Source organism: Triticum dicoccoides, chromosome 1A, assembly GCF_002162155.2.
Source record: "Triticum dicoccoides isolate Atlit2015 ecotype Zavitan chromosome 1A, WEW_v2.0, whole genome shotgun sequence".
NCBI lineage: Eukaryota > Viridiplantae > Streptophyta > Magnoliopsida > Poales > Poaceae > Triticum > Triticum dicoccoides.
In genome coordinates this window covers 114,417,889-114,442,485 of record NC_041380.1, presented here as the reverse complement: position 1 = coordinate 114,442,485, position 24,597 = coordinate 114,417,889, and the positions used below count along the sequence as shown (strand labels likewise).

Sequence of the window (24,597 nt, the reverse complement as noted above, 5' to 3'; positions counted from 1 at the left end):
GACTGCCCAGGGAAGAACTCTGCAAAAGATGCGAAGAAACAGAAAAGCGAGTCAAAAAACCAGGAGTCGGCACGACCTAAGTCGGAAGCTCAAAGAAAGAAAACAAAGAGACTCACCATCAATGATGTCTTCGATCTCATGGAAGCCGGAGGATAGCAATGCCTCCTTGTCAGACCAGGAAGAGCGCTCGCTCGCGAACTCGGCCAGGAGGGCGGCCTCCGTCTCCTCCGCCTCCCTCTGCGACTTCGCGAGCAGCCCCTTCTGCTCTGCCAACTGAGTGGCCAGCAGATCGCGCTCCGTGGCAAGCTTGCTGCACTCCTCCCCTTTGGCGAGTAGGGCGGAGTTGGCTTCACTCAGCTGCTGTTGAAGAGCAGCGTTGGCCCCTGAAGGAAAGAAAGAAAGACAGCAGTCGTCAATAAAGTAGGTCGCCGGGGAGATCCGGCCCGACTGCTCAGCAGTCGGCCCGAATCTCGGGGACTATAGCCCGCGGGTGCGCTAGCATGCCCCCGCAGAGAAGAGAAAAAGGAGAAGGACTTACTCCGGCTCTTCGCCAAGTCGGCAGTCCGCTTGCCCAACTCTTCAACATTACGGTTGAAGGCGGTGACGCGGAGGTTGTGGTAGTCCTGCAACAAGCATTTGAGACAAAATTAATGCCCAGAAGTTCATCAAATTGGAGTTCCGGGCCGCCTACTCAGCAGTCGACCCGAAACTCGGGGACTACACCCAGTGGGCGCACTGGCGTGCCCCCACAGAGAAGAACAAGAAAACAAGGCTCAAAGAAAAAACATACCCGGACGGCCGCCCGCGACGCTAGGAACGCCTTGGTGCAGCTCTGGAGGGTGTCGCCCTCAGCGCGGAGTTTCGCCTGGACGTCCAGGAGCGCCCGGTTCAGCGGCCCTGTGCCGCCTCCCCGCACCCACCCAACGGGTGCGGCGCTCGTCGCCTCGCCGTCTGGAGCCGCCGAGCTGGCGGTGCCGGCTTCCAGGGGCGGGGTGCCGAAGTCGCCTTCTCCCGAAGACGGCCCGCTGGCGAGCCGACCTATAGGAGTAGCCTCGCCACGGCCTCGTCTTCGGTCGGCGGCACCGGAGGGTCCGCTGGCCGCTCGCCTCGCATGCCTTCAGACGGTGGCGGAGGCGGCGGCGGAACGTTCGCGCCCGGAGTAGAGGGCTCGCCGCCTTCCCTCTCCTCGACAAGGTTCTCCCCGCCGGCTCCTCTTAGTCTGCCCCATGAACTCCGGCGGCGGCGGCGCAGAGTTCAGCGGGGTAACAAGCAAGGCCGCCTGACGGCGTGCGGCTTCCTCAGCCTGCTGCTTCGCCACGGCGGCGGCTTCGGCCTCCGCTAGTTTTTTCTTGGCGGAGGCCTCCGCCCTGTCGGCCTCCGTCTTCTCCAGGCGGAGGGCTTCTTCTTCATTGTGCTTCTCCTGCGCATTCCGCTCTGTCGCCTCCCGGAGGTCGGCAGCAGGGTCTATCCACCGAGTGGTGGCGGGAGTCTCCGCTGACCCCATGATGGAGGTGGCGGCAACCCGCTCAAGAGAGAGGGGAGCCCTCAAGAAAGAAGGGCGAGCAGAGACTCAGACAAAACGAGAAGAAAGAATAAATTTTGAAGACAGAATACTTACGCAGAGACCAACGGCGGCTTCTTCACTTCCTTACGGAAGCGAATGGCCTTCGCGGCCGCCTCGTCCCGCCGGGTCGCCGCAGCCGAGCCCTTGGGCTTCTTCGGCCGCCTGCCGAACAAAGTCGGCGCAGCCCGGCGCTTCTTCCCGCCGCCTGGAGCGCCCGACACGGCAGAAGAGCCCGCGCCCGGCTGGCTGGCTCCTAGCCGATGGCGAGGGGCGACTCCTTCCTCGGCGTCGTCTTCAGGCCAGTCGGCAAAGGTGGCCGAGGGCCTGAAGTCGCCTGTCGTCCCTCCTCCTCCCTCGGCGTCGTCTTCCAGAGCCGCCGCCCCCAGATCGGGGTCGTCGACGTCGCTCTCCGCCTGATCGGCGACGAACTCATGGGCCGGCCCCGAGGTGCTGGCTGGTGAGTGAAGAAGGGGATTCTAACCAAAAAGCAGGCTGATTAGAACAAGACTCGGCAAGAAGAAGATAATCTAAAGAAAAGAAAGGCGACTCACCACGGGCGGGGGGTTGGCACGGGAGTATGGCTCCTTGCCGAATCGCCAGTCCTCCGGAGCTTGCTATCCAAGAGGTAGTTCACCATCAAGGCCACCTCTTCGTGAGGCATGTCCTTGGTGCACATCCGACTCGGGTCGCGGCCCCCGCTCATCTGGCATATCAGGTGAGGGCGGCCTTGGAGTGGGAGAACTCGGCGCGAGACGAAGGCTGCCAGCAGGTCTGGACCAGTCAGCCCCTCCGACTACGTCAGCACTCGGAGTCGTGTGATGGCGCCGGCTCCCACAGGCGTCAGTGACCTAGCCCGGTACGACCAGTTGGGAAGTCTGCCAGCCGGCGGGCCGGCTTCGAAGGCTGGCAGATTGACCCAGTCGCCCCTCGTGGCGACGTTCCTGACGTAGAAGTAGGACCGCTGCCACATCTTCACCGACTTCAGCAGCGAGATGGAGGGTAAGTGGTTGTCGGCTCCTGTCCTCCGCACGGTGATGAAGGCGCCGCACTGAGCCGGCACGCCCGCGGCTTGGGTGCTGAGCTTGGAGAAGAAGAACTCCCCCCAGAGCTCGAGGGTGGGGAGGACTCCGAGGAAGCCTTCGCACAGAGCCACGAAGGCGGACAGCAGCACCCCCGTGTTGGGGGTGAGGTGGTGCGGCTGGAGTCCGTAGAACTCCATGAACGACCGGAAGAAGCTGCTCGCCGGCAGCCCTAGCCCGCGCAGGCAGTGCGAGTGGAAGATGACCCGCTCGCCCTCCTGCGGGGCGGGGGAAATCTCCCCCTCCGGCGCGAGGTGCACCTGCATGCGATCCTCGCCGGGAAGCCGATGGGTCCGGCGGAGGAACTCGATGTGGTCCTCGTGGACCTCGGAGCCGTCCCAGGTGCCAGAGCGCACTGGGGGAGGCACGGCGGCGGAGGAAGAGCTCATCGCGAAGCTAACACCGCGGCGTCCGCCGGAGCTTGGGCGTGCAGCAGAGCGAAGAAGCGAAGAAGAGAGGTGGAAGCAAGAGAGCGAGGAGCTGCGAGGAGGAAGAAGCGAGGGGTAGTGGGAAGGAGGGGCGTGCGTGCCCCCCTCTTCCCCCTACTTATAGCCCTATGGGCTGCGAAGCCGAGGGGGCGGACGTGGGGATTTACTGCGCCCGCAGCCCCACGACCCCCACGATCCACGTAAAGTTACTGCGCGCAGTAACTTTACGGGAATCCCAACCGCCCGTCGGGGCCGCAGCGGATCCGCTCGGGCGCCGAGGAGCGGAAGTGGCGGGCCCCGCCTATGGGCCTGTCTCATCGCGCGCGTGGGCTGGCAGGACGGCCTGGACACGTGCCCTCACGTGACAGGCCAGGAACGGGCGGCGGCCTGGAAGCTTAGCTAGCACGCCACTTGAAATCCCGCCGCGATGTTCGAACTACTGAGCAAGTCGGAATAGTGTGAGTCCGAGTTGGGCAAGTCCGACTCCTTCTAGTCGGCCCGGCAGAAGTCAATCAAGACCCTGTGTTGAGCTCCGGAGAGGGAAACTCTTGAGGCTTCTCGGCCGATCGTCCGCGGCGCCTCACCAGCTTCGGGGACTACTGTCGGAGTAATGGGCCACGGGTAGGCCAACCTGAGCCCCCTGACCTTTCAAGACATTGGGGCAGGCTGCGCCCCTCAAGACCACAGGGCGAAGAGCCGCCTCCTGGGGAGTCTGCGGCAAGGCGGCCGACTGCCCGCTCACGGCCGAGTCCCAGGGACGACTTCCAGTGAAGCCGGCTTTGGGGAGTCGGCCACAAACTGTGACCTCATCAAGGGGGACGGGGCAGGGGCGTGGCTACAATGAAGCCCACTCCCCGCCCCTTACCAAGGGCAGGCATGGCTACAGCACGCCGTACTTGGGAGGATCTCCCCGCAGCGTGGCACTGTTGCCCAGCCGGTCTAACATCAGCACCATTGTACCTAGTCCTGCGCCCACGACGGCTTGTCTATACGGCCTGGAGGTAGCAGGGCCCACCAGCCAGCGAGACCTCGGGAGACGGCGGGAGCACCGCCAGTCGGACCCAACGGGAGTCGGCCCGGGGGAGTCGGCCGAGCCCTTCCCTGGGGCCCACGTGCCATTACTCAAGAAGAGATGGGGAGTGGCCACAGTGATCGCCCGCCAGGCGGCGGGGCTGTTGCCATGACCCCATGATCAAGCTTGCATCATCAGGAGCACGGCTACAGCAATCAGCAACCAGCAAGACCCGCCCACGGTGGACGCGATCTGTCGGCTCCGTACCAGACCAGTCGGCGGGGCCCACCAGTCGGTGGGCCCCAGCAGCCGGCGGAGAAGTCGGAGGTCGGAGACACTGACGGCTGGGCCCGCACCCAGTCACATTACCATTGTACCCCTGGGGGTAGGCCTATATAAACCCCCCAGGGACCCATGCAAAGGGTTGGATCCCAAAAGTTCTATACCTCACCAGATAGAGGGAGAGAGCTAGCCCTGCCCTCTCCTACCACCATACATAGCTCAAGGAGCAACCGTGTAAACCCTTGACTATAGTGATCATGCGGAGACCCCGCAGAGCAGCAGTAGGGGTATTATCTCCCCGGAGAGCCCCGAAGCTGGGTAAGATTCGCCGGCGTGCATGTCTTCGCCTCATCCCGTTTCCAGGCACCGGCGACGTTCTACTCGCCCCCACCATGATAAGCCATCCGTTGGCATATGTCCCACCAAACCCCCGACATGAATGGAATCGAACACTGATCAACGAAACTTTCCTACCAACAGATGCCGCAGCAATATACTCTATCCCTCTGTGCACTCGGAACATTGAGGACTTCTGGTCTTGGGTGCATGAAAGAAGTGGGGTGTTTTCAGTTCGCTCATCTTATCGTATGTTAGTTGAAACAAAGCTCACGAGAGAGGCTTGGCTGGAAGGAAGGGCTGTTTCTTCAAATCTGGACAGAGAAAAACAATCATGGAAAGCATTGTGGAGAGTGGAGGTTCCACCAAAGCTGAAAATATTCCTATGGCGACTAGCTCAGCAATCAATCCCAACTGCGGATCTGAAGCATCATCGCAATATGTCTACAACCACTTGTTGTGGCCTCTATGGAGCCAAGGATTCCTGGCAACACTCGTTGCTCCATTACACGGTCGCTAGATGCGTTTGGGCCTTGCTTGATCAAGATCTTGTGGAAGCTTTGAACACCACTACAGAACCAGATGCAAAAAGATGGCTTTTCTCGGTCCAGGAGATGCTCACCCCGCAAGAGTTCATCTTGGTAACCACAACTTTATGGGCACTTTGGTTTGCACGAAGACAGGCACTACATGAAAACATATTCGAGAGCCCGCTGTCTACATACCAGTTCATCCTGAAGTTCATCCGGGAGATTGAGGAATGCAAATCGAAGAAAGCAACGACTGGGTTACCAAGGGCAGCTCCTGCGCAGTTACGATGGATCCCTCCCCCAGAAGGAACTGAAAAAATCCGAGTCGACGGAGTCGTATCTAGAGATGGCAATTTTGGCTCATTCAGTGCCATTTGCAAAAACTCATTAGGAGCTTTTTTGGGTGCTTCGGTGATCAAGATCCATGGAGTTACGAATCCGGTGATGCTTGAAGCGCTGGCATGTCGAGAGGCGCTTGCGCTTGCAGCGGATTTGGACCTTGCTCAGATTCTGGTCGCTAGTGACAGCCAAAGGGTAGTGAAAAATATCAAGGACCGAACTGGGGGTGCCTACTCCAGTATCACGAAGGAGATTGTGGAAACATCAATTAGATTTGATAGTTGCACCTTCATCTTTGAAGGTAGAGCCACTAATATTGAGGCACATAGCCTCACTAAGCATGCTTTCAGTTTGGATTATGGGCGTCATGTGTGGCTGTTAAACCCTCCAAACATTTCTTGTATCCCTATGAATTTGTTTGATTAATAAATAAAGCGTACTTAGACTAAAAACAGATAGTACTATGCAAAAAAATGGACGGCGGCCTCCTTGTGATGTAAAATGCAACACCTCGCGATGCAAATATACATCACGAGATGCATCTGGTCCAAAACTAGCCGCCGCCCGCGAACGCCCAACCACCACTTCATTTTTGTTCCCGCCCGCGCCCGTCCGCCCGCCCGCGACACAGCTGGCCGGAATCCGCCGCCGCGACCGCCCAAAACCTCGCCGTCGGCGCCGCCACCACCCCACATCTCCTCCGCCGCCCTCCACCCTCGTCGCCCCCATCGTCTCCCCGCCGCCGCCCGTCCGCCGCCGAATCGAGTGGTAGCCGGCGCGGGATTCGGCCCCTTCGGCGGTCCGGCTGCCACGATAAGCCTCCGCCGGATCTTTTAGGCTGCCGCCGACCTCCTCCCGTCGGCCGCGAGCCTGTCCACGGCCGTTGCACCGGCCGCATGACTGCCTCCCCGCCTCCCTCCGCCCGGCTGCCGAACTAGTCTTCGCCGCCCGCCGAGCTCCTCTTGGCCGGCCTCCAACCTCATTTCTGTTGGGGAATGTTGCAGAAAACAAAAATTTTCCTACGGTTTCACCAAGATCCATCTATGAGTTCATCTAGCAACGAGTGATCGGATTGCATTTACATACCTTTATAGATCACGCGCGGAAGCGTTCAAACAACGGGGATGAGGAAGTCGTACACGACGTGATCCAAATCACCGGAGATCCTAGCGCCGAACGGACGGCACCTCCGCGTTCAACACACGTACGGTCAGCGTGACATCTCCTCCTTCTTGATCCAGCAAGGGGGGGAGGAGAGGTTGATGAAGATCCAGCAGCACGACAGCATGGTGGTGGATGCAGGGGTCACCGCAGCAGGGCTTCGCCGTTCTACTGCGAGAGGGAGAGGTGTAGCAGGGGAGAGGGAGGCGCCAAGACTCAAGGGTGCGGCTGCCCCTCCCCCCTTTATATAGGCCCCCTAGGGGGTGTGCCGGCCCTAGGAGATGGGATCTCCTAGGGGGGGGCGGCCAAGGGGTGGAGTGGCCCCCAAGCTAGGTGGGGCGCCCCCCCACCCTAGGGTTCCCAACCCTAGGCGCATGGGGTGGGCCAAGGGGGGCGCACCAGCCCACTATGGGCTGGTTCCCCTCCCCACTTAGCCCATCAGGCCCTCCGGGATGGGTGGCCCCACCCGGTGGACCCCCGGGACCCTTCCGGTGGTCCCGGTACAATACCGGTGACCCCCGAAACTCTCCCGATGGCCGAAACTGCACTTCCTACATATAATTCTTCACCTTCGGACCATTCCGGAACTCCTCGTGACGTCCAGGATCTCATCCGGGACTCTGAACAACTTTTGCGTTACCGCATATTCATATCTCTACAACCCTAGCGTCACCGAACCTTAAGTGTGTAGACCCTACGGGTTCGGGAGACATGTAGACATGACCGAGATGGCTCTCCGGTCAATAACCAATAGCGGGATCTGGATACCCATGTTGTCTCCCACATGCTCCTCGATGATCTCATCGGATGAACCACGATGTCGAGGATTCAAGCAACCCCGTATACAATTCCCTTTGTCAATCGGTATGTTACTTGCCCGAGATTCGATCGTCGGTATCCCAATACCTCGTTCAATCTCGTTACCGGCAAATCACTTTACTTGTACCGTAATGCATGATCCCGTGACCAGACACTTGGTCACTTTGAGCTCATTATGATGATGCATTACCGAGTGGGCCCAGAGATACCTCTCCGTCATACGGAGTGACAAATCCCAGTCTTGATCCGTGTCAACCCAACAGACACTTTCGGAGATACCTGTAGTATACCTTTATAGTCACCCAGTTACGTTGTGACGTTTGGTACACCCAAGGCACTCCTACGGTATCCGGGAGTTACACAATCTCATGGTCTAAGGAAAAGATACTTGACATTGGAAAAACTCTAGCAAACGAACTATACGATCTTGTGCTATGTTTAGGATTGGGTCTTGTCCATCATATCATTCTCCTAATGATGTGATCTCGTTATCAATGACATCCAATGTCCATAGTCAGGAAACCATGACTATCTGTTGATCAACGAGCTAGTCAACTAGAGGCTTACTAGGGACATGTTGGTGTCTATGTATTCACACATGTATTACGATTTCCGGATAACACAATTATAGCATGAATAAAAGACAATTATCATGAACAAGGAAATATAATAATAATCCTTCTATTATTGCCTCTAGGGCATATTTCCAACAGTCTCCCACTTGCACTAGAGTCAATAATCTAGTTACATTGTGATGAATCGAACACCCATGGAATTCTGGTGTTGATCATGTTTTGCTCTAGGGAGAGGTTTGGTCAACGGATCTGCTACATTCAGGTCCGTATGTACTTTAAAAATATCTATGTCTCCATCTTGAACATTTTCACGAATGGAGTTGAAGCGACGCTTGATGTGCCTGGTCTTCTTGTGAAACCTGGGCTCCTTGGCAAGTGCAATAGCTCCAGTGTTGTCACAGAAGAGTTTGATCGGCCCCGACGTATTGGGTATGACTCCTAGGTCGGTGATGAACTCCTTCACCCAAATTGCTTCATGTGCTGCCTCCGAGGCTGTCATGTACTCCGCTTCACATGTACATCCCGCCACGACGCTCTGCTTGCAACTGCACCAGCTTACTGCCCCACCATTCAAAATATACACGTATCCGGTTTGTGACTTAGAGTCATCCAGATCTGTGTCGAAGCTAGCGTCGACGTAACCCTTTACAACGAGCTCTTCGTCACCTCCATAAACGAGAAACATTTCCTTAGTCCTTTTCAGGTACTTCAGGATATTCTTGACCGCTGTCCAGTGTTCCTTGCCGGGATTACTTTGGTACCTACCTACCAAACTTACGTCAAGGTTTACATCAGGTCTGGTACATAGCATGGCATACATAATAGAACCTATGGCTGAGGCATAGGGGATGACACTCATCTCTTCTATATCTTCTGCCGTGGTCGGACATTGAGCTGAGCTCAATTTCACACCTTGCAACACAGGCAAGAACCCCTTCTTAGACTGATCCATATTGAACTTCTTCAATATCTTATCAAGGTATGTGCTTTGTGAAAGACCTATGAGGCGTCTTGATCTATCTCTATAGATCTTGATGCCTAATATATAAGCAGCTTCTCCAAGGTCCTTCATTAAAAAACTCTTATTCAAGTAGGCCTTAATGCTGTCCAAAAGCTCTATATCATTTCCCATCAAAAGTATGTCATCTACATATAATATGAGAAATGCTACAGAGCTCCCACTCACTTTCTTGTAAACGCAGGCTTCTCCATAAGTCTGCATAAACCCAAACGCTTTGATCATCTCATCAAAGCGAATGTTCCAACTCCGAGATGCTTGCACCAGCCCATAATCGAGCGTTGGAGCTTGCACACCTTGTCAGCATTCTTAGGATCGACAAAACCTTCCGGCTGCATCATATACAATTCTTCCTTAAGGAAACCATGAAGGAATGTCGTTTTGACGTCCATTTGCCATATCTCATAATCATAGAATGCGGCAATTGCTAACATGATTCGGACGGACTTCAGCTTCGCTACCGGTGAGAAAGTCTCATCGTAGTCAACCCCTTGAACTTGTCAATAACCCTTAGCGACAAGCCGAGCTTTATAGATGGTCACATTACCATCCGCGTCTGTCTTCTTCTTAAAGATCCATTTATTTTCTATGGCTCGCCGCTCAACGGGCAAGTCAGTCAAAGTCCATACTTCGTTTTCATACATGGATCCTATCTCGGATTTCATGGCTTCCAGCCATTTGTTGGAATCCGGGCCCGCCATCGCTTCTTCATAGTTCGAAGGTTCTCAGTTGTCTAACAACATGATTTCCAAGACAGGGTTGCCGTACCATTCTGGTGCGGAACGTGTCCTTGTGGACCTTCGAATTTTAGTAGGAGCTTGATCAGAAGTATCTTGATCATCATCATTAACTTCCTCTCTAATTGGTGCAGGCACCACAGGAACATTTTCCTGAGTTGCGCCACTTTCTGGTTCAAGAGGTAATACTTCATCAAGTTCTACTTTCCTCCCACTTACTTCTTTCGAGAGAAACTCCTTCTCTAGAAAGGATCCATTCTTGGCAACAAAGATCTTGCCTTCGGATCTGAGGTAGAAGGTATACCCAATAGTTTCTTTAGGGTATCCTATGAAGACGCATTTTTCTGACTTGGGTTCGAGCTTTTCAGGTTGAAGTTTCTTGACATAAGCATCGCATCCCCAAACTTTTAGAAATGATAGCTTAGGTTTCTTCCCAAACCATACTTCATACGGTGTCGTCTCAATGGATTTCAACGGAGCCCTATTTAAAGTGAATGTGGCAGTCTCTAAAGCATAGCCCCAAAATGATAGCGGTAAATCGGTAAGAGACATCATAGATCGCACCATATCTAATAGAGTGCGATTACGACGTTCGGACACACCATTACGCTGAGGTGTTCCAGGCGGCGTGAGTTGTGAAACTATTCCACATTTTCTTAAGTTTGTGCCAAATTCGTGACTCAAGTATTCTCCCCCACGATCTGATCGCAAGAACTTGATTTTCCTGTCACGTTGATTCTCAACCTCACTCTGAAATTCCTTGAACTTTTCAAAGGTCTCAGACTTGTGTTTCATTAAGTAGACATACCCATATCTACTCAAGTCATCAGTGAGGGTGAGAACATAACGATAACCACCGCGAGCCTCAACACTCATTGGACCGCACACATCAGTATGTATGATTTCCAATAAGTTGGTTGCTTGCTCCATTGTTCCTGAGAACGGAGTCTTGGTCATTTTACCCATGAGGCATGGTTCGCACATGTCAAATGATTCGTAATCATGAGACTCTAAAAGTCCATCTGCATGGAGCTTCTTTATGCGTTTGACACCTATGTGACCAAGGTGGCAATGCCACAAGTATGTGGGACTATCATTATCAACCTTACATCTTTTGGTACTCACACTATGAATATGTGTAGCATTACGCTCGAGATTCATTAAGAATAAACCATTCACCATCGGAGCATGACCATAAAACATATCTCTCATATAAATAGAACAACCATTATTCTCGGATTTAAATGAGTAGCCATCTCGTATTAAACGAGATCCTGATACAATGTTCATGCTCAAACTTGGCACTAAATAACAATTATTGAGGTTCAGAACTAATCCCGTAGGTAAATGTAGAGGTAGTGTGCCGACGGCGATCACATCGACCTTGGAACCATTCCCGACGCGCATCGTCACCTTGTCCTTCGCCAGTCTCCGCTTATTCCGCAGCTCCTGCTTTGAGTTACAAACGTGAGCAACCGCACCGGTATCAAATACCCATGAGCTACTATGAGTACTGGTAAGGTACACATCAATTACATGTATATCACATATACCTTTCGTGATGCCGGCCTTCTTGTCCGCTAAGTATTTGGGGCAGTTCCGCTTCCAGTGACCACTTCCCTTGCAATAAAAACACTCAGTCTCGGGCTTGGGTCCATTCTTTGGCTTCTTCCCGGCAGCTTGCTTGTCGGGCGCGGCAACTCCCTTGCCGTCCTTCTTGAAGTTCTTCTTACCCTTGCCTTTCTTGAACTTAATGGTTTTATTCACCATCAACACTTGATGTTCCTTTTTGACTTCTATCTCTGCTGATTTCAGCATTGCAAATACTTCAGGAATGGTCTTTTCCATCCCCTGCATATTGAAGTTCATCACAAAGCTCTTGTAGCTCGGTGGAAGCGACTGAAGGATTCTGTCAATGACCGCGTCATCCGGGAGATTAACTCCCAGCTAAGTCAAGCAGTTATGTAACCCAGACATAGTGAGTATGTGCTCACTGACAGAACTGTTTTCCTCCATCTTACAGCTGAAGAACTTGTCGGATACTTCATATCTCTCGACCCGGGCATGAGCTTGAAAAACCATTTTCAGCTCTTCGAACATCTCATATGCCCCGTGTCTCTCAAAACGCTTTTGGAGCCCCGGTTCTAAGCTGTAAAGCATGCCACACTGAACGAGGGAGTAATCATCGGTACGTGTCTGCCAAGCGTTCATAACGTCTTGTTCTGCAGGGAGAACAGGTGCGTCACCTAGCGGTGCTTGTAGAACATAATCTTTCTTGGCAGCTATGAGGATGATCCTCAGGTTCCGGACCCAGTCCATATAGTTGCTGCCATCGTCTTTCAGCTTGGTTTTCTCTAGGAACGCGTTGAAGTTGAGGACAACGTTGGCCATTTGATCTACAATACATGTTGTAAAGATTTTAGACTAAGTTCATGATAATTAAGTTCATCTAAATCAAATTATTCAGTGAACTCCCACTCAGATAGACATCCCTCAAGTCATCTAAGTATAACATGATCCGAGTTAACTAGGCCGTGTCCAATCATCACGTGAGACGGACTAGTCAACATCGATGAACATCTTCATGTTGATTGTATCTTCTATACGACTCATGCTCTACCTTTCGGTCTACTGTGTTCCGAGGCCATGTCTGTACATGCTAGGCTCGTCAACTCAACCTAAGTGTTTGCATGTGTAAATTTTTCTTACACCCGTTGTATGTGAACGTTGGAATCTATCACACCCGATCATCACGTGGTGCTTCGAAACAACGAACTGTCGCAACGGTGCACAGTTAGGGGGAACACTTTCTTGAAATTATTATGAGGGATCATCTTATTTACTACCATCGTTCTAAGTAAACAAGATGCAAAAACATGATAAACATCACATGCAATCAAATAATAATAGTGACATGATATGGCCAATATCACATAGCTCCTTTGATCTCCATCTTGGGGCTCCATGATCATCTCGTCACCGGCATGACACCATGATTTCCATCATCATGATCTCCATCATCGTGTCTCCATGAAGTTGCTCGCCAACTATTACTTCTACTACTATGGCTAACACGTTTAGCAATTAAGTAAAGTAATTTACATGGCGTTTCTCAATGACACGCAGGTCATACAAAAAATAAAGACAACTCCTATGGCTCCTGCCGGTTGTCATACTCATTGACGTGCAAGTCGTGATTCCTATTACAATAGCATGAACATCTCATACATCACATATATATCATTCATCATTCATCACAACTCTGGCCATATCACATCACAAAACACTTGCTGCAAAAACAAGTTAGACGTCCTCTATTTGTTGTTGCAAGTTTTACGTGGCTGCAATAGGGTTCTAGCAAGAACGTTTTCTTACCTACGTGAAAGCCACAACGTGATTTGTCAACTTCTATTTACCCTTCATAAGGACCCTTTTCATCGAATCTGCTCCAGCTAAAGTGGGAGAGACAGACACCCGCCAGCCACCTTATGCAACTAGTGCATGTCAGTCGGTGGAACCGGTCTCACGTAAGCATACGTGTAAGGTTGGTCCGAGCCTCTTCATCCCACAATACTGCTGAAGCAAAATAAGACTAGTAGCGGCAAGAAAGTTGACAACATCTACGCCCACAACAAATTGTGTTCTACTCGTGCAAAGAGAACTACGCATAGACCTAGCTCATGATGCCACTTTTGGGGAACGTTGCAGAAAACAAAAAATTTCCTACGGTTTCACCAAGATCCATCTATGAGTTCATCTAGCAAAGAGTGATCGGATTGCATCTACATACCTTTATAGATCACGCGCGGAAGCGTTCAAAGAACGGGGATGAGGAAGTCGTACACGATGTGATCCAAATCACCGGAGATCCTAGCGCCGAACGGACGGCACCTCCGCGTTCAACACACGTACGGTCAGCGTGACGTCTCCTCCTTCTTGATCCAGCAAGGGGGGAGGAGAGGTTGATGAAGATCCAGCAGCACGACGGCGTGGTGGTGGATGCAGGGGTCACCGCAGCAGGGCTTCGCCGTTCTACTGCGAGAGGGAGAGGTGTAGCAGGGGAGAGGGAGGCACTAAGACTCAAGGGTGCGGCTGCCCCTCCCTCCCCCCCTTTATATAGGCCCCCTAGGGGGTGCGCCGGCCCTAGGAGATGGGATCTCCTAGGGGGGCGGCGGCCAAGGGCTGGAGTGGCCCCCAAGCTAGGTGGGGCGCCCCCCCCCCACCCTAGGGTTCCCAACCCTAGGCGCATGGGGTGGGCCAAGGGGGGCGCACCAGCCCACTATGGGCTGGTTCCCCTCCCCACTTAGCCCATGGGGCCCTCCGGGATGGGTGGCCCCACCCAGTGGACCCCCGGGACCCTTCCGGTGGTCCCGGTACAATACCGGTGACCCCCGAAACTCTCCCGATGGCCGAAACTGCACTTCCTATATATAATTCTTCACCTCCGGACCATTCCGGAACTCCTCGTGACGTCCAGGATCTCATCTGGGACTCCGAACAACTTTCGGGTTACTGTATATTCATATCTCTACAACCCTAGCGTCACCGAACCTTAAGTGTGTAGACCCTACGGGTTCGGGAGACATGTAGACATGACCGAGATGGCTCTCCGGTCAATAACCAACAGTGGGGTCTGGATACCCATGTTGGCTCCCACATGCTCCTCGATGATCTCATTGGATGAACCACGATGTCGAGGATTCAAGCAACCCCGTATATAATTCCCTTTGTCAATCGGTACGTTACTTGCCCGAGATTCGATCGTGGTATCCCAATACCTCGTTCAATCTCGTTACCGGCAAGTCACTTTACTCGTACCGTAATGCATGATCCCGTGACCAGACACTTGGTCACTTTGAGCTCATTATGATGATGCATTACCGAGTGGGCCCAGAGATACCTCTCCGTCATACGGAGTGACAAATCCCAGTCTTGATCCGTGTCAACCCAACAGACACTTTCGGAGATACCCGTAGTATACCTTTATAGTCACCCAGTTATGTTGTGACGTTTGGTACACCCAAAGCACTCCTATGGTATCCGGGAGTTACACGATCTCATGGTCTAAGGAAACGATACTTGACATTGGAAAAACTCTAGCAAACGAACTATACGATCTTGTGCTATGTTTAGGATTGGGTCTTGTCCATCACATCATTCTCCTAATGATGTGATCTCGTTATCAATGACATCCAATGTCCATAGTCAGGAAACCATGACTATCTGTTGATCAACGAGCTAGTCAACTAGAGGCTTACTAGGGACATGTTGGTGTCTATGTATTCACACATGTATTACGATTTCCGGATAACACAATTATAGCATGAATAAAAGACAATTATCATGAACAAGGAAATATAATAATAATCCTTTTATTATTGCCTCTAGGGCATATTTCCAACAATTTCTTATCACCGCCGCCGTCCGGAGCCGACCGCAGCCGTCAACAGCAGCCAATCCAACCGGCGGCCATCTTCTTCCACCGCGGCCGTACAGTGGCTGCACAGCGGCTGAACAGCAGCCGGGCGACTGCTGGCCGGTTTTGGACCATGAATTTGGACCATCTATTGGAGTTGCTCTTTTGGACCATGAATTTGGACCATCTGTTGGAGTTGGCCTTTTTTTAAAGCTCCAAAACGCACTTTTTGGCGGTGCAAAATTTACATCTCCGGTTTTGGACCGTCATAATTTGGACCATCTATTGGAGATGCTCTTAGAGAGTTGGGTTCGATCCCAGCTTACTACTCCCCTTCTTTCTCTACGAATACTAAGAGGATGCGCTGCATTCAACCCAGTAAGGCTCGGTTTAATCTTTCTCTTTTTTCAGGCAGATTCAAATGCTTCTCATCTTTCAAACCTCAATCCTAAATCTAACATGTTATATATGAAAATCACTCAGAAAAATATGTATATTTCAGAAGAAAAAAAATGTTGATTCCAGATATGCTATTATCTTGCATGTTAATTATTTCTAAAATTATATTTAAGGTGCAACCTTAATCAATACCTTCTTTACATGGCGTATTTTAAAAATACCTATTATATATGTTTCCTACTCCATTTATGCAAACAAGTGGCTTAATGTCGATTTTTCATATTCTTTGAAATTGTGCTCACAAAGATTTTTGGAAACACCTTGAGCACACTAAAAAATCATCCAACCTTTTTTTGCGCAACATCACTTATCATGTTGTCTGTTATGTGGCATCATGAAAATTTTCAATGGATTTGCTATTGTCATTGAGTGTGTGTATGATGGGTGATTTTTTTCTCCCGTTACAACGCACGGGCATATTTGCTAGTCAATTATCATGGGATCTAGCTAGTTCATAGATTTCGACGCGAGAAACACAATGATAAAAATGGTTTGTGATTTAAACACACAGTCTAAATTATAAAACGTGTTGAAAAACAAATCTACGAGAAAACACAAAATTCCCATAGTGTCACACATACAACGTGCCACTTGTCACACCAGTGGAAGTATGAGTAACCAAGGGTATCCGTAACTAATGATTTCGGATAGAGTGATGATTTTTGTTTAAGCGATCGAGGCCGGGCTAAATGGCCGAACGAGGTAGGCTTAGGCCAACTCCACCGCGCGACCCCATCTTGTCCGGGTGTGTCCGTTTGGGGTAGAACGGACGAATAGCGCGGCCCAACGCGCAGCCCCAAACTGACAAATGTCCGGATTTCGTCTGTTTTCGACCGATCCCCGGCCCAAACTTGCGCCGAGTTTGGGGTCAAACGGACATCGCGCGGACGGGCTCGTCGCACGCCCTTGTCCTCCCGTGGCCCGCCTGTCGGGGACACTAGCAGTCCCTTCGTTTCCAATGCCTCCACCCCCTCCCCCCGCCGGCGCCGCCGCTATTCTCCGGCCACCTCCTGCCACGGGCGTCCATACCAAACAACGTCTCGACATGGCCACCAACACGCTCGAGCTTTCGCCGTAGTTTTGGCCGTTGATCGGAGGAGATTTGGTCGTCGCCGTCTTTGTCGGTGACAGAGGGGACACGACCGCCGGCGACGTACCACGGCGGCTGCGGCAACTTCCGACGAGAGCTCCAGAGCGGCCAGTAGCCGGCCGGCAACCACCCCTGCTGCGTTGATCATCGCGGCCTCTTTGCCACCACGACCGCAACGTGTTCGACACTTTGCCCACAAAGGTATGGACAGTGGAGATGAATTTTTCTTCCATCACTTCCTTTGTTCATCGGACGATTCGTCGTCGGATGATGAAGATCTAGTGGTGGCTGCACTGGTCGTTCACGACCACATTCAACGGCAGCTTCCTCGGTACAGGGGGTCAGTCCCTGGCCGTGTTCCCAACCTGAACCGCAACAGGGAGAGAGGCCACGCCCTGCTCTATGTCGATTACTTTTCCAACACCCCGCTCTTCAAGCCGGATAAATTCTGTCGCCGTTTTCGAATGGAAAGGCATGTGTTCAATCATATCCGAGAGGGAGTGGTTGCTCATGACCCATACTTCGAGTGCAAGACGGATGCCCTTAGCAAGCTTGGATTCTCCTCTTACCAGAAATGCACCGCGGCCATCCGCATGCTTGCATATGGAATTCCAGGCGATTTGGTGGATGAGTATGTCCGTATGGGTGAGACAACATGTCTGATGTCAATGTACAAGTTCTGCCAGGCTGTGATCGAGGTGTTTGGCCCAGAGTACTTGAGGCAGCCAACTGCCGCTGATACAGAGAGATTGTTGGCGATCAACGCAGCTAGAGCCTTTCCAGGCATGCTTGGCAGCATAAATTGTATGCACTGGGAGTGGAAGAACTGTCCATTTGCTTGGCAGGGCCAGTACAAGGGGCATGTCAAGGCGTGCACTGTCATATTAGAAGCGGTGGCTTTGCATGATCTTTGGATATGACATTCTTTCTTTGGCATGGCAGGTTCTCACAATGATATCAACGTGCTGCAGCGTTCTCCAGTCTTCGCAAGGCTTGCAGAAGGCCACTCCCCACCTATCAACTTTGAGATCAACGGCCACCAGTACAACAAGGGATACTATCTAGCTGATGGTATATATCCTTAGTGGTCAACTTTTGTGAAAACAATCTCGAAACCCCAAGGTGAGAAGAGAAAGAGATTTGCCCAAATGCAAGAGAGTGCTAGAAAGGATGTGGAACGTTTTTTTGATGTGCTTCAATCCCGATGGGGTATTGTTCGAAACCCTGCACTGTCATGAGATGAAACGAAGCTTTGGAAGGTGATGACTGCTTGTGTGATCATGCACAATATGATCGTCGAGGACGAGCGTGATGAGAGTATCTTCGACCAAGGATTTGATTATCAAGGTGAAAATATTGAGCCCCTGCACCAAGACCAGGCCACATTTGAACAGTTTGTCCAATTCTACCGTGAGCTGCGTGATTGGCACACTCATTTGAATCTTCAAAATGACTTGGTTGAGCACGTGTGGGATCACATTGACAACCAATAGATGTATTGGTTCATTTTATGTTCAGTCAAGACAATTTCAATTTGGTTGTAAAACTATTTTATTAAAGACAATTTTGATTAGGTTGTAAAACTATTTTAATTTCCAGATAAATATTTGGACGTGCAAACTAGTTTTGATGAAAATATGAGCATTTTTTGCCCTGACGGACAGGATGAGGCAAACGGATGCGGCCGCGCGGTGGACGCACGGTCACCGCATTCCAAGACACGCCCGGACACAAACTCATTGCCCTGTTCAAACAGATAGAATCCAAACAAAACAGACATCCGTTTGGGGTCACGCAATGGAGTTGGCTTGTAGGGCCATTTCCAATGGGAGCTCCCCGCGTGCGTTGCCTCCACACCGCAGCGACGAAACGAACGTTACCCTGACACAAGTGACAATGTTATGGTAATCCTAGCCATCCGTCGCTTCCGTGTCCGCTCCGCAAGCCAAGTGTATTTATGGACCATCCACATCCACGTGACCGCGTAGGTCCATCTGCCTCCTTTCTCCACATCTCATCTCCAGCTCCAACCTCCATTTCGCATCAGGATGAAGGGAACTCTCTCTCCCGTCTGGCAACCTGCATGTTGATTTCTAAGTTGTTATAGCTTGAACTTCCCGAGTTCATATTCTGCTTTGAGAAGGTCATGGTTTTATTTCCTTTGGCTGGCCGAGCTCCAGATTCGTCTCTAACTATGTCATCCTCGCTCCGTGAGTTTGTTGCTGTACTCATTCTTGATTTGGCGTACATCTTCTTTTTGCTGGTTCAGTTGATGCGTTCTTCTCGTAGTTTGATTGATTCCGGCGTGCCGATGATGATGCAAAAGCATCGGTGAATTCTGGATGAATGCGCTTGCGCACCACAAGGTATGCGGCTTTGGTGATATCCACTGCGCTATACTCTGAGGCACGCATGCCGGATGCATGGATCCATCTTCTAAGGTTTTGTTTCTTTTGCTCGATTTCAAGGCCGGTTTGAGACTGTAGATTGGCTTCTTTGGAGTTTAAGTGGTCTCTGGCAGACGTGCAAAATGCTGGTCTTTTTGGAAATAATTTTTTGTGTTGCACAGGCACTTCCTGCGCAAAGATTTCGCCAACTGAGATTTGTCGTCACACAGGGAAAAAAATGGCTGGGAGCTGGTCCCAAATGTAAATTTCCTGACAAGGCTTCTAGGTTTGGGTGAGGGCAATCACCATCTGTGTGCTGTGTGCATAACTTTTTTTATTTGGGGGGAGATATGTACGAAAAACTTGGAAAGAGAAATAGCACTATCCATAATATAAGACGCTTTTGCAAGCTATATATAAGACGTGCACAAAATGCACCTACAAATGTGGGCACAACGGATGTGGAGTATGTGCACCTGAGCACAAATGCACCTTGATGAACAATAAAATCAAAAAAAGTAAACAAAATTAAAATGAATTATACGGTAAACTTTGACAAATATTCTGTATGCTTGCAAAATTTCAGCATGTAATGCCATTCGTCGAAGTCGTGCCAAAAGAAAAAAACAAAATCAATGTTCCAAAAATGCTACTTTTGGAAACATTTTGGAGTACTGATTTTTTTTCACGACTTTCCAAGAATGTCATTTCATGCTGAAATTTATTAAGCATACAAAATATTTGTCAAAGTTTATAAAAATCACAAATTTTCAGTTTTTTTACTATATTTTCAATTTTACTGTTCATTAGGGTGCATTTTAGCTCGGGGTCAGGATAAGACTTTCGGCACAACAGGGTATATGTGTTGTGTAACCTCATTCTTTGTCTGGGGTTGCTCCGAGAATAAATATCCATTTTTTATCGTCCACTCTAGGGGTTGCAGACACACTTGCACGTGGCCGTTACAACAATAGCAGGGAAGTGAAGAGCACGCAACGGCATTCAAGGATGGAGGTGGACCTATCGGGACGGGGATAATCATTTCGGTCTTAGGAACCTATGGTTTTGGTACTACATCACCAAATAATCCTTACAATTACTAAGCTCTCTAGAAATAGAGGCCTAGTAAAGCTCCATGGTTTTTTTGAAGTGGGCCCGTGTGTAAAGGTTTGGTTTGATCGTGCGTCCCGCATGACAGTATAAAAACTGACATCCTACTGAAACACTTTTCAAATAAAAAAGAAAAGCATTTAGGAATTGTATTTTTTGTGAATTCCCAAAATGTTCACAGATTTTTAAAAACTTTTGTGGATTTAAAGAATGCTCGTAAAATTATAGATTCTTCACGAGTATGAAAAAAGTATTTATGAATTCTAAAAAATGTTTACGGGTGCTATAATTGTTCATGTTTTTAAAAGAATGGTCACGAGTTCTATAATTGTATATGTTCAGAAGATTGTTGCAGTCAGGGTGGCAGAACACCACCACATCGTCTGTGTAGAGCCAGACACTAAAAGCAGTGTGACAAGTCGTCAGGCGTTGCAGACCATCGCAAGCGCGCCGCCTAGGTGATCAGGGAGTTGAGAACATTCACACAAAGGGTGAAGAGAATGGGTGAGAATGAGTGAGAACATTCACACAAAGGGTGAATATTCACACACGAGTTTAGGCCGTGGAGAACATAATCAAGATCCATTCGCGTGAGCAGCGGCCAAATCCAAGATGGGATACAGTGTCAAGAAGGAATGCCCAAGATACAAAATCGATACAAAATCAAAGGAGCGCGTAATGTCAAGCTTGAGGAGGAGCCTGGGCATCTTCAGGTTGTACAGAAGGCGCGAGGTCTACTGCACGAGCAGAAAATTGTCGTGGATGCAACGTCTGAATATGAATGCGCTCTGATTAATCGAAACCATTGTCTGCAGCTTGGGCTTGAGCTTTCACGAAGAGCGTCGTGGCGTCAGGTCATTTGGGCAGAGCGTGATGAACGCCTCGTTGCACCTTTGACAAGCTGTACGCCCTCAAATTCAAGCTCTAACCATGGTCGACAAGAACTCGAAAGTCTTTCCCTGTCAATTTGATTCGGCACTAGTGGAAATGCCAGCCTTTAGCCAAGTAATTAGTTTCCTCAGCCTTATAGAATATCTAAAAAAAGTTGTAATATCCCACCCTTGAGAGCAAATAGCGAACTAAAATTCTACTCTGAATCTCTTCATGGCCTATCCTCAAGTACTATGCGGCCAAGGAGATAAGGACTACGAACTTTGGTCTTGATCCTCCATGAATTACCTCCCTGTCATGCTTGTGATCACCAAATTCCGTTGGTGCCAGGTACAATGCGAGTCAACGTTCGCCCTTTCAATTAAATTCGAGTGCAAAAAAAACCCTATATCTTGGAGTATTATCATAACAAGCATGCATGCAAAGAAATTATAATTAAAGACTTTTGTGGTATAGTATTAATTCGCTGGAATTAGCACATGTGGCCTGAGTAAACAGTATTGGTTCCATCCTAGCTAGGGGCACCGGATGTCCAAGAGCAACGATGAGAAGTTTTATTTCCGATGTAGTTGAAGTAGTTGTTTGAACTAGTAATAGTTGGAGTTGGGACTAGTTGGAGTAGTAGTAGTTTGATGGATGTAGTAGTTTAAACTATGTTTAATTATGTTTCAATTAGAACTATGTTTAATTATGTTTTAGTTTGAACTATGTTTGCTTTAAATGAGCTTGCTATGTTTAAAATGTTGTAGTAGTTGAACTGGTTTACATATTCAAATACATTATCTGTTGGAGTAGTAGTTTTACATCATCAAATATACATTATCTATTGGAGTCGAAACATCTTCAGAGAAACCACATTTTAATGGTGTAAATTAAACAACACCTACTTTTACATCTTCAAATATCCATCATCTATGGAAGATGGTCTTAAGAAGTACTATGCGGCCAGGTAGTGTGAACTTTGGTAATCACCATATTCCGTTGGTGCGTGCAATGCGAGTCAATGTCCCTCCTTTCAAATAAATTCGAGTGCAAAAAAACTCTATCTATGATCATAAACAAGCATGCATGCAAAGAAATTATAACTAAAGACTTTTGTGGTATATTAATTTTGCTGGAATTAGCATCTGTGGCCTGAGTAAGCAGTATCGGTTCTAGGGGCACCGGACGTTCCTGCCAGGCCCGCCGTAGTAGAAGTAGCTGCCCCACGCGCCGCCCTGGCCGCCGGCGATGTCGTAGCACCCCGGGTGGTCGGCGAGGAGCCGTAGCCCGGCCGCCGGGATGAGGTTGTTGTCCCAGTCCACGACCTGCACGTTCCGGAAGTAGGCCGCGCGGCCGTACCCTTCGCCGGGGAACCGGCCGCTGCCCATCTGCGTGGGCGTGTGCGACCCGGACGGCCGCGTGTTGACCGCCTCGCCGCCGAACTGCACCATGTCGGCGCCGCCGCGGCCGCGCGCGCCCAGGTGGGTGAAGAGGGAGGACGGCCAGTAGCCCACGAGCGCGCCCGACGGGCCCAGCTGCAGCCACCAGTTGCCCTTCTTGGGGTCCTTCCAGATCATGAGCGTGATGTCGAACTGCCGGCCGCCGTAGGCCGACACCGGCGTGATGGCGGCGCCGATCACCACCCGGCCGTTGGTCTGCACGAACCCCGCGCAGTGCAGGTTGTAGCACCCCGTCTCCTGGTACGCGTCGTTCTGCGTCGCATACGCAGACATGCATTTCGCACAAGAATTTAACCTTCTTTTTCTTGAATTTTCATGGACGAACACTTGAAGATGATTGAACTTTCAGACGACAATCGTTTAGAGAGCTTACGGTCCAGTAGGTGAAGAACCTGGGGCTGTTGTCCCCGTACAGCTCAGGGCTGACCTGCCAGCCGGCCTCGATGGTGTTGAGGTCGTTGCCGAAGGAGCCGGAGATGACCCAGATCTGGGACAGGCTGAACTCCGCCGGCGACGACACGTGCGCCGGCCACACGTTCAGGCTCGCCTTGGCGCCGTAGAACTGCCCGCCGCTCACGTACCCCACCGCGTGCTGTATACGGACCACAGTGACATTCAGTATCCGGTACACTAGTACTGTGGCCGTATCCTTGTGTCTGCATCCGTGTCCAAATGACTGACTGATAGTACTGTACTAAACAGAGACTGAAATAGAGGAAGTGGTCATCATGCTGGCCGGCGACTGACTGACCTCATGGCCGTTGCTGGTGGAGTCCCGCCGTGCCGCGGCACTCCGGGGCTTCATCCCGAACCTCCGGACGGAGCTGGCCCTGAGCAGGTCGCCCTCCGTCGCCCGCCTAACCGGTATCGTCCCCTTGGGGCACCACTCGCCGGAGCTCCTCCACGTCTGCGGCAAGACCTCCTCCTCGTCGTCTGCCACGGCGCCGGCATTCCCTGGCCGCGCCGCAGGTTCGTCCTGCACCAACCATTCCATTACTGATCATCTCAAACACAGACGCGAGAACACGATGCACATTGCAGTCGGGCAGTCAGTCAATCAGAACAACACTGCACGTACCTCTGGTTTCTGGCCTCTCAGCCTGGGATGATCGAACGCGGGCTGCAGGTGAGAGGGCACGCAGTCTATGACGTCGCCGTCGGGGCTCTGCAAGATTACCAAAATCAGTCCCTGCCAAGAAACGGGACAAATCACACGTACCATGTGACGAACGAAGGAGCAGAACGTGTGTCGTAGAGTAGTACGTGCCTGGATCGTCTTGACAGAGGCTTCCCTGACCCTGGCGAGCCGGGCCTTCATCCGCCGGAGCCCGAGCTGCTCCTCCCCGAATGTGCTGCCATTGCCCGCCGTCGCGGAGGAGACGAGGACGGGGAAGACGAGGAGGAAAGAGACGAACCAGGCAATGATTGGGCAGCAGCAAGAAGCCATTGACGCGGACGCGGCCCTGAGTTTCGTAGCAGCCTAGCCAGGTAGGATCAGAAGAAGAAGAAGAAGAAGAAGCTTTAATACTCTTGTGAGGCGCACACCGGCATTGGCGCGGTTGTCTTCTTCCTGCCGCCCGCCTCCTGCTGGCTATAAATACACGCATCCATAGATTTACTAGATAGACGGATAAGTAGATACCTGGGAGAATGGCGCTAAACGAACCAGCAGCGAGACGGAATTATGAGCAACTCATTTGGCCGTCTCTGCGCTCCGGGCCTTTTCTTCCGTGCGAGTGCGACGGACCAGCACAGCATAATTGTCTCGAAATGAGCACCGCGCGTAGCCATGCCTCCATCATTTTTCCCTAGCCCATATGTCCCCTCTCCCACTCCACGCTGTTGCACTTTTGGTCTTTCTTTTAGTAGATCTCAGTGGAGGCCAGCCCAGTGGCATGGCATGGTATGGTATGTAAGCTTTT

The 24,597-nt window shown here is 50.9% G+C and overlaps 1 protein-coding gene and 1 non-coding gene across 2 annotated transcripts; one reads left to right on the top strand and one right to left on the bottom strand.

Annotated features, from left to right (window-relative positions):
• The first annotated feature begins 19,148 nt into the window (after positions 1 to 19,148).
• Positions 19,149 to 19,257, top strand: LOC119296190. The gene has a single exon (XR_005145008.1). It is a non-coding gene; the product is annotated as a small nucleolar RNA Z188 (small nucleolar RNA).
• A 3,058-nt stretch (positions 19,258 to 22,315) lies between these two features.
• On the bottom strand, positions 22,316 to 24,310 carry LOC119365800. Its single transcript, XM_037631445.1, has 5 exons — positions 23,943 to 24,310; positions 23,754 to 23,840; positions 23,427 to 23,651; positions 23,049 to 23,267; positions 22,316 to 22,927 (listed from the first exon to the last, which is right to left on the bottom strand). The coding sequence occupies exons 1-5, from the start codon at positions 24,120 to 24,122 to the stop codon at positions 22,388 to 22,390; spliced, it is 1,251 nt and encodes a 416-aa protein (XP_037487342.1). The 5' UTR covers positions 24,123 to 24,310; the 3' UTR covers positions 22,316 to 22,387.
• Between the last annotated feature and the right edge of the window lie 287 nt (positions 24,311 to 24,597).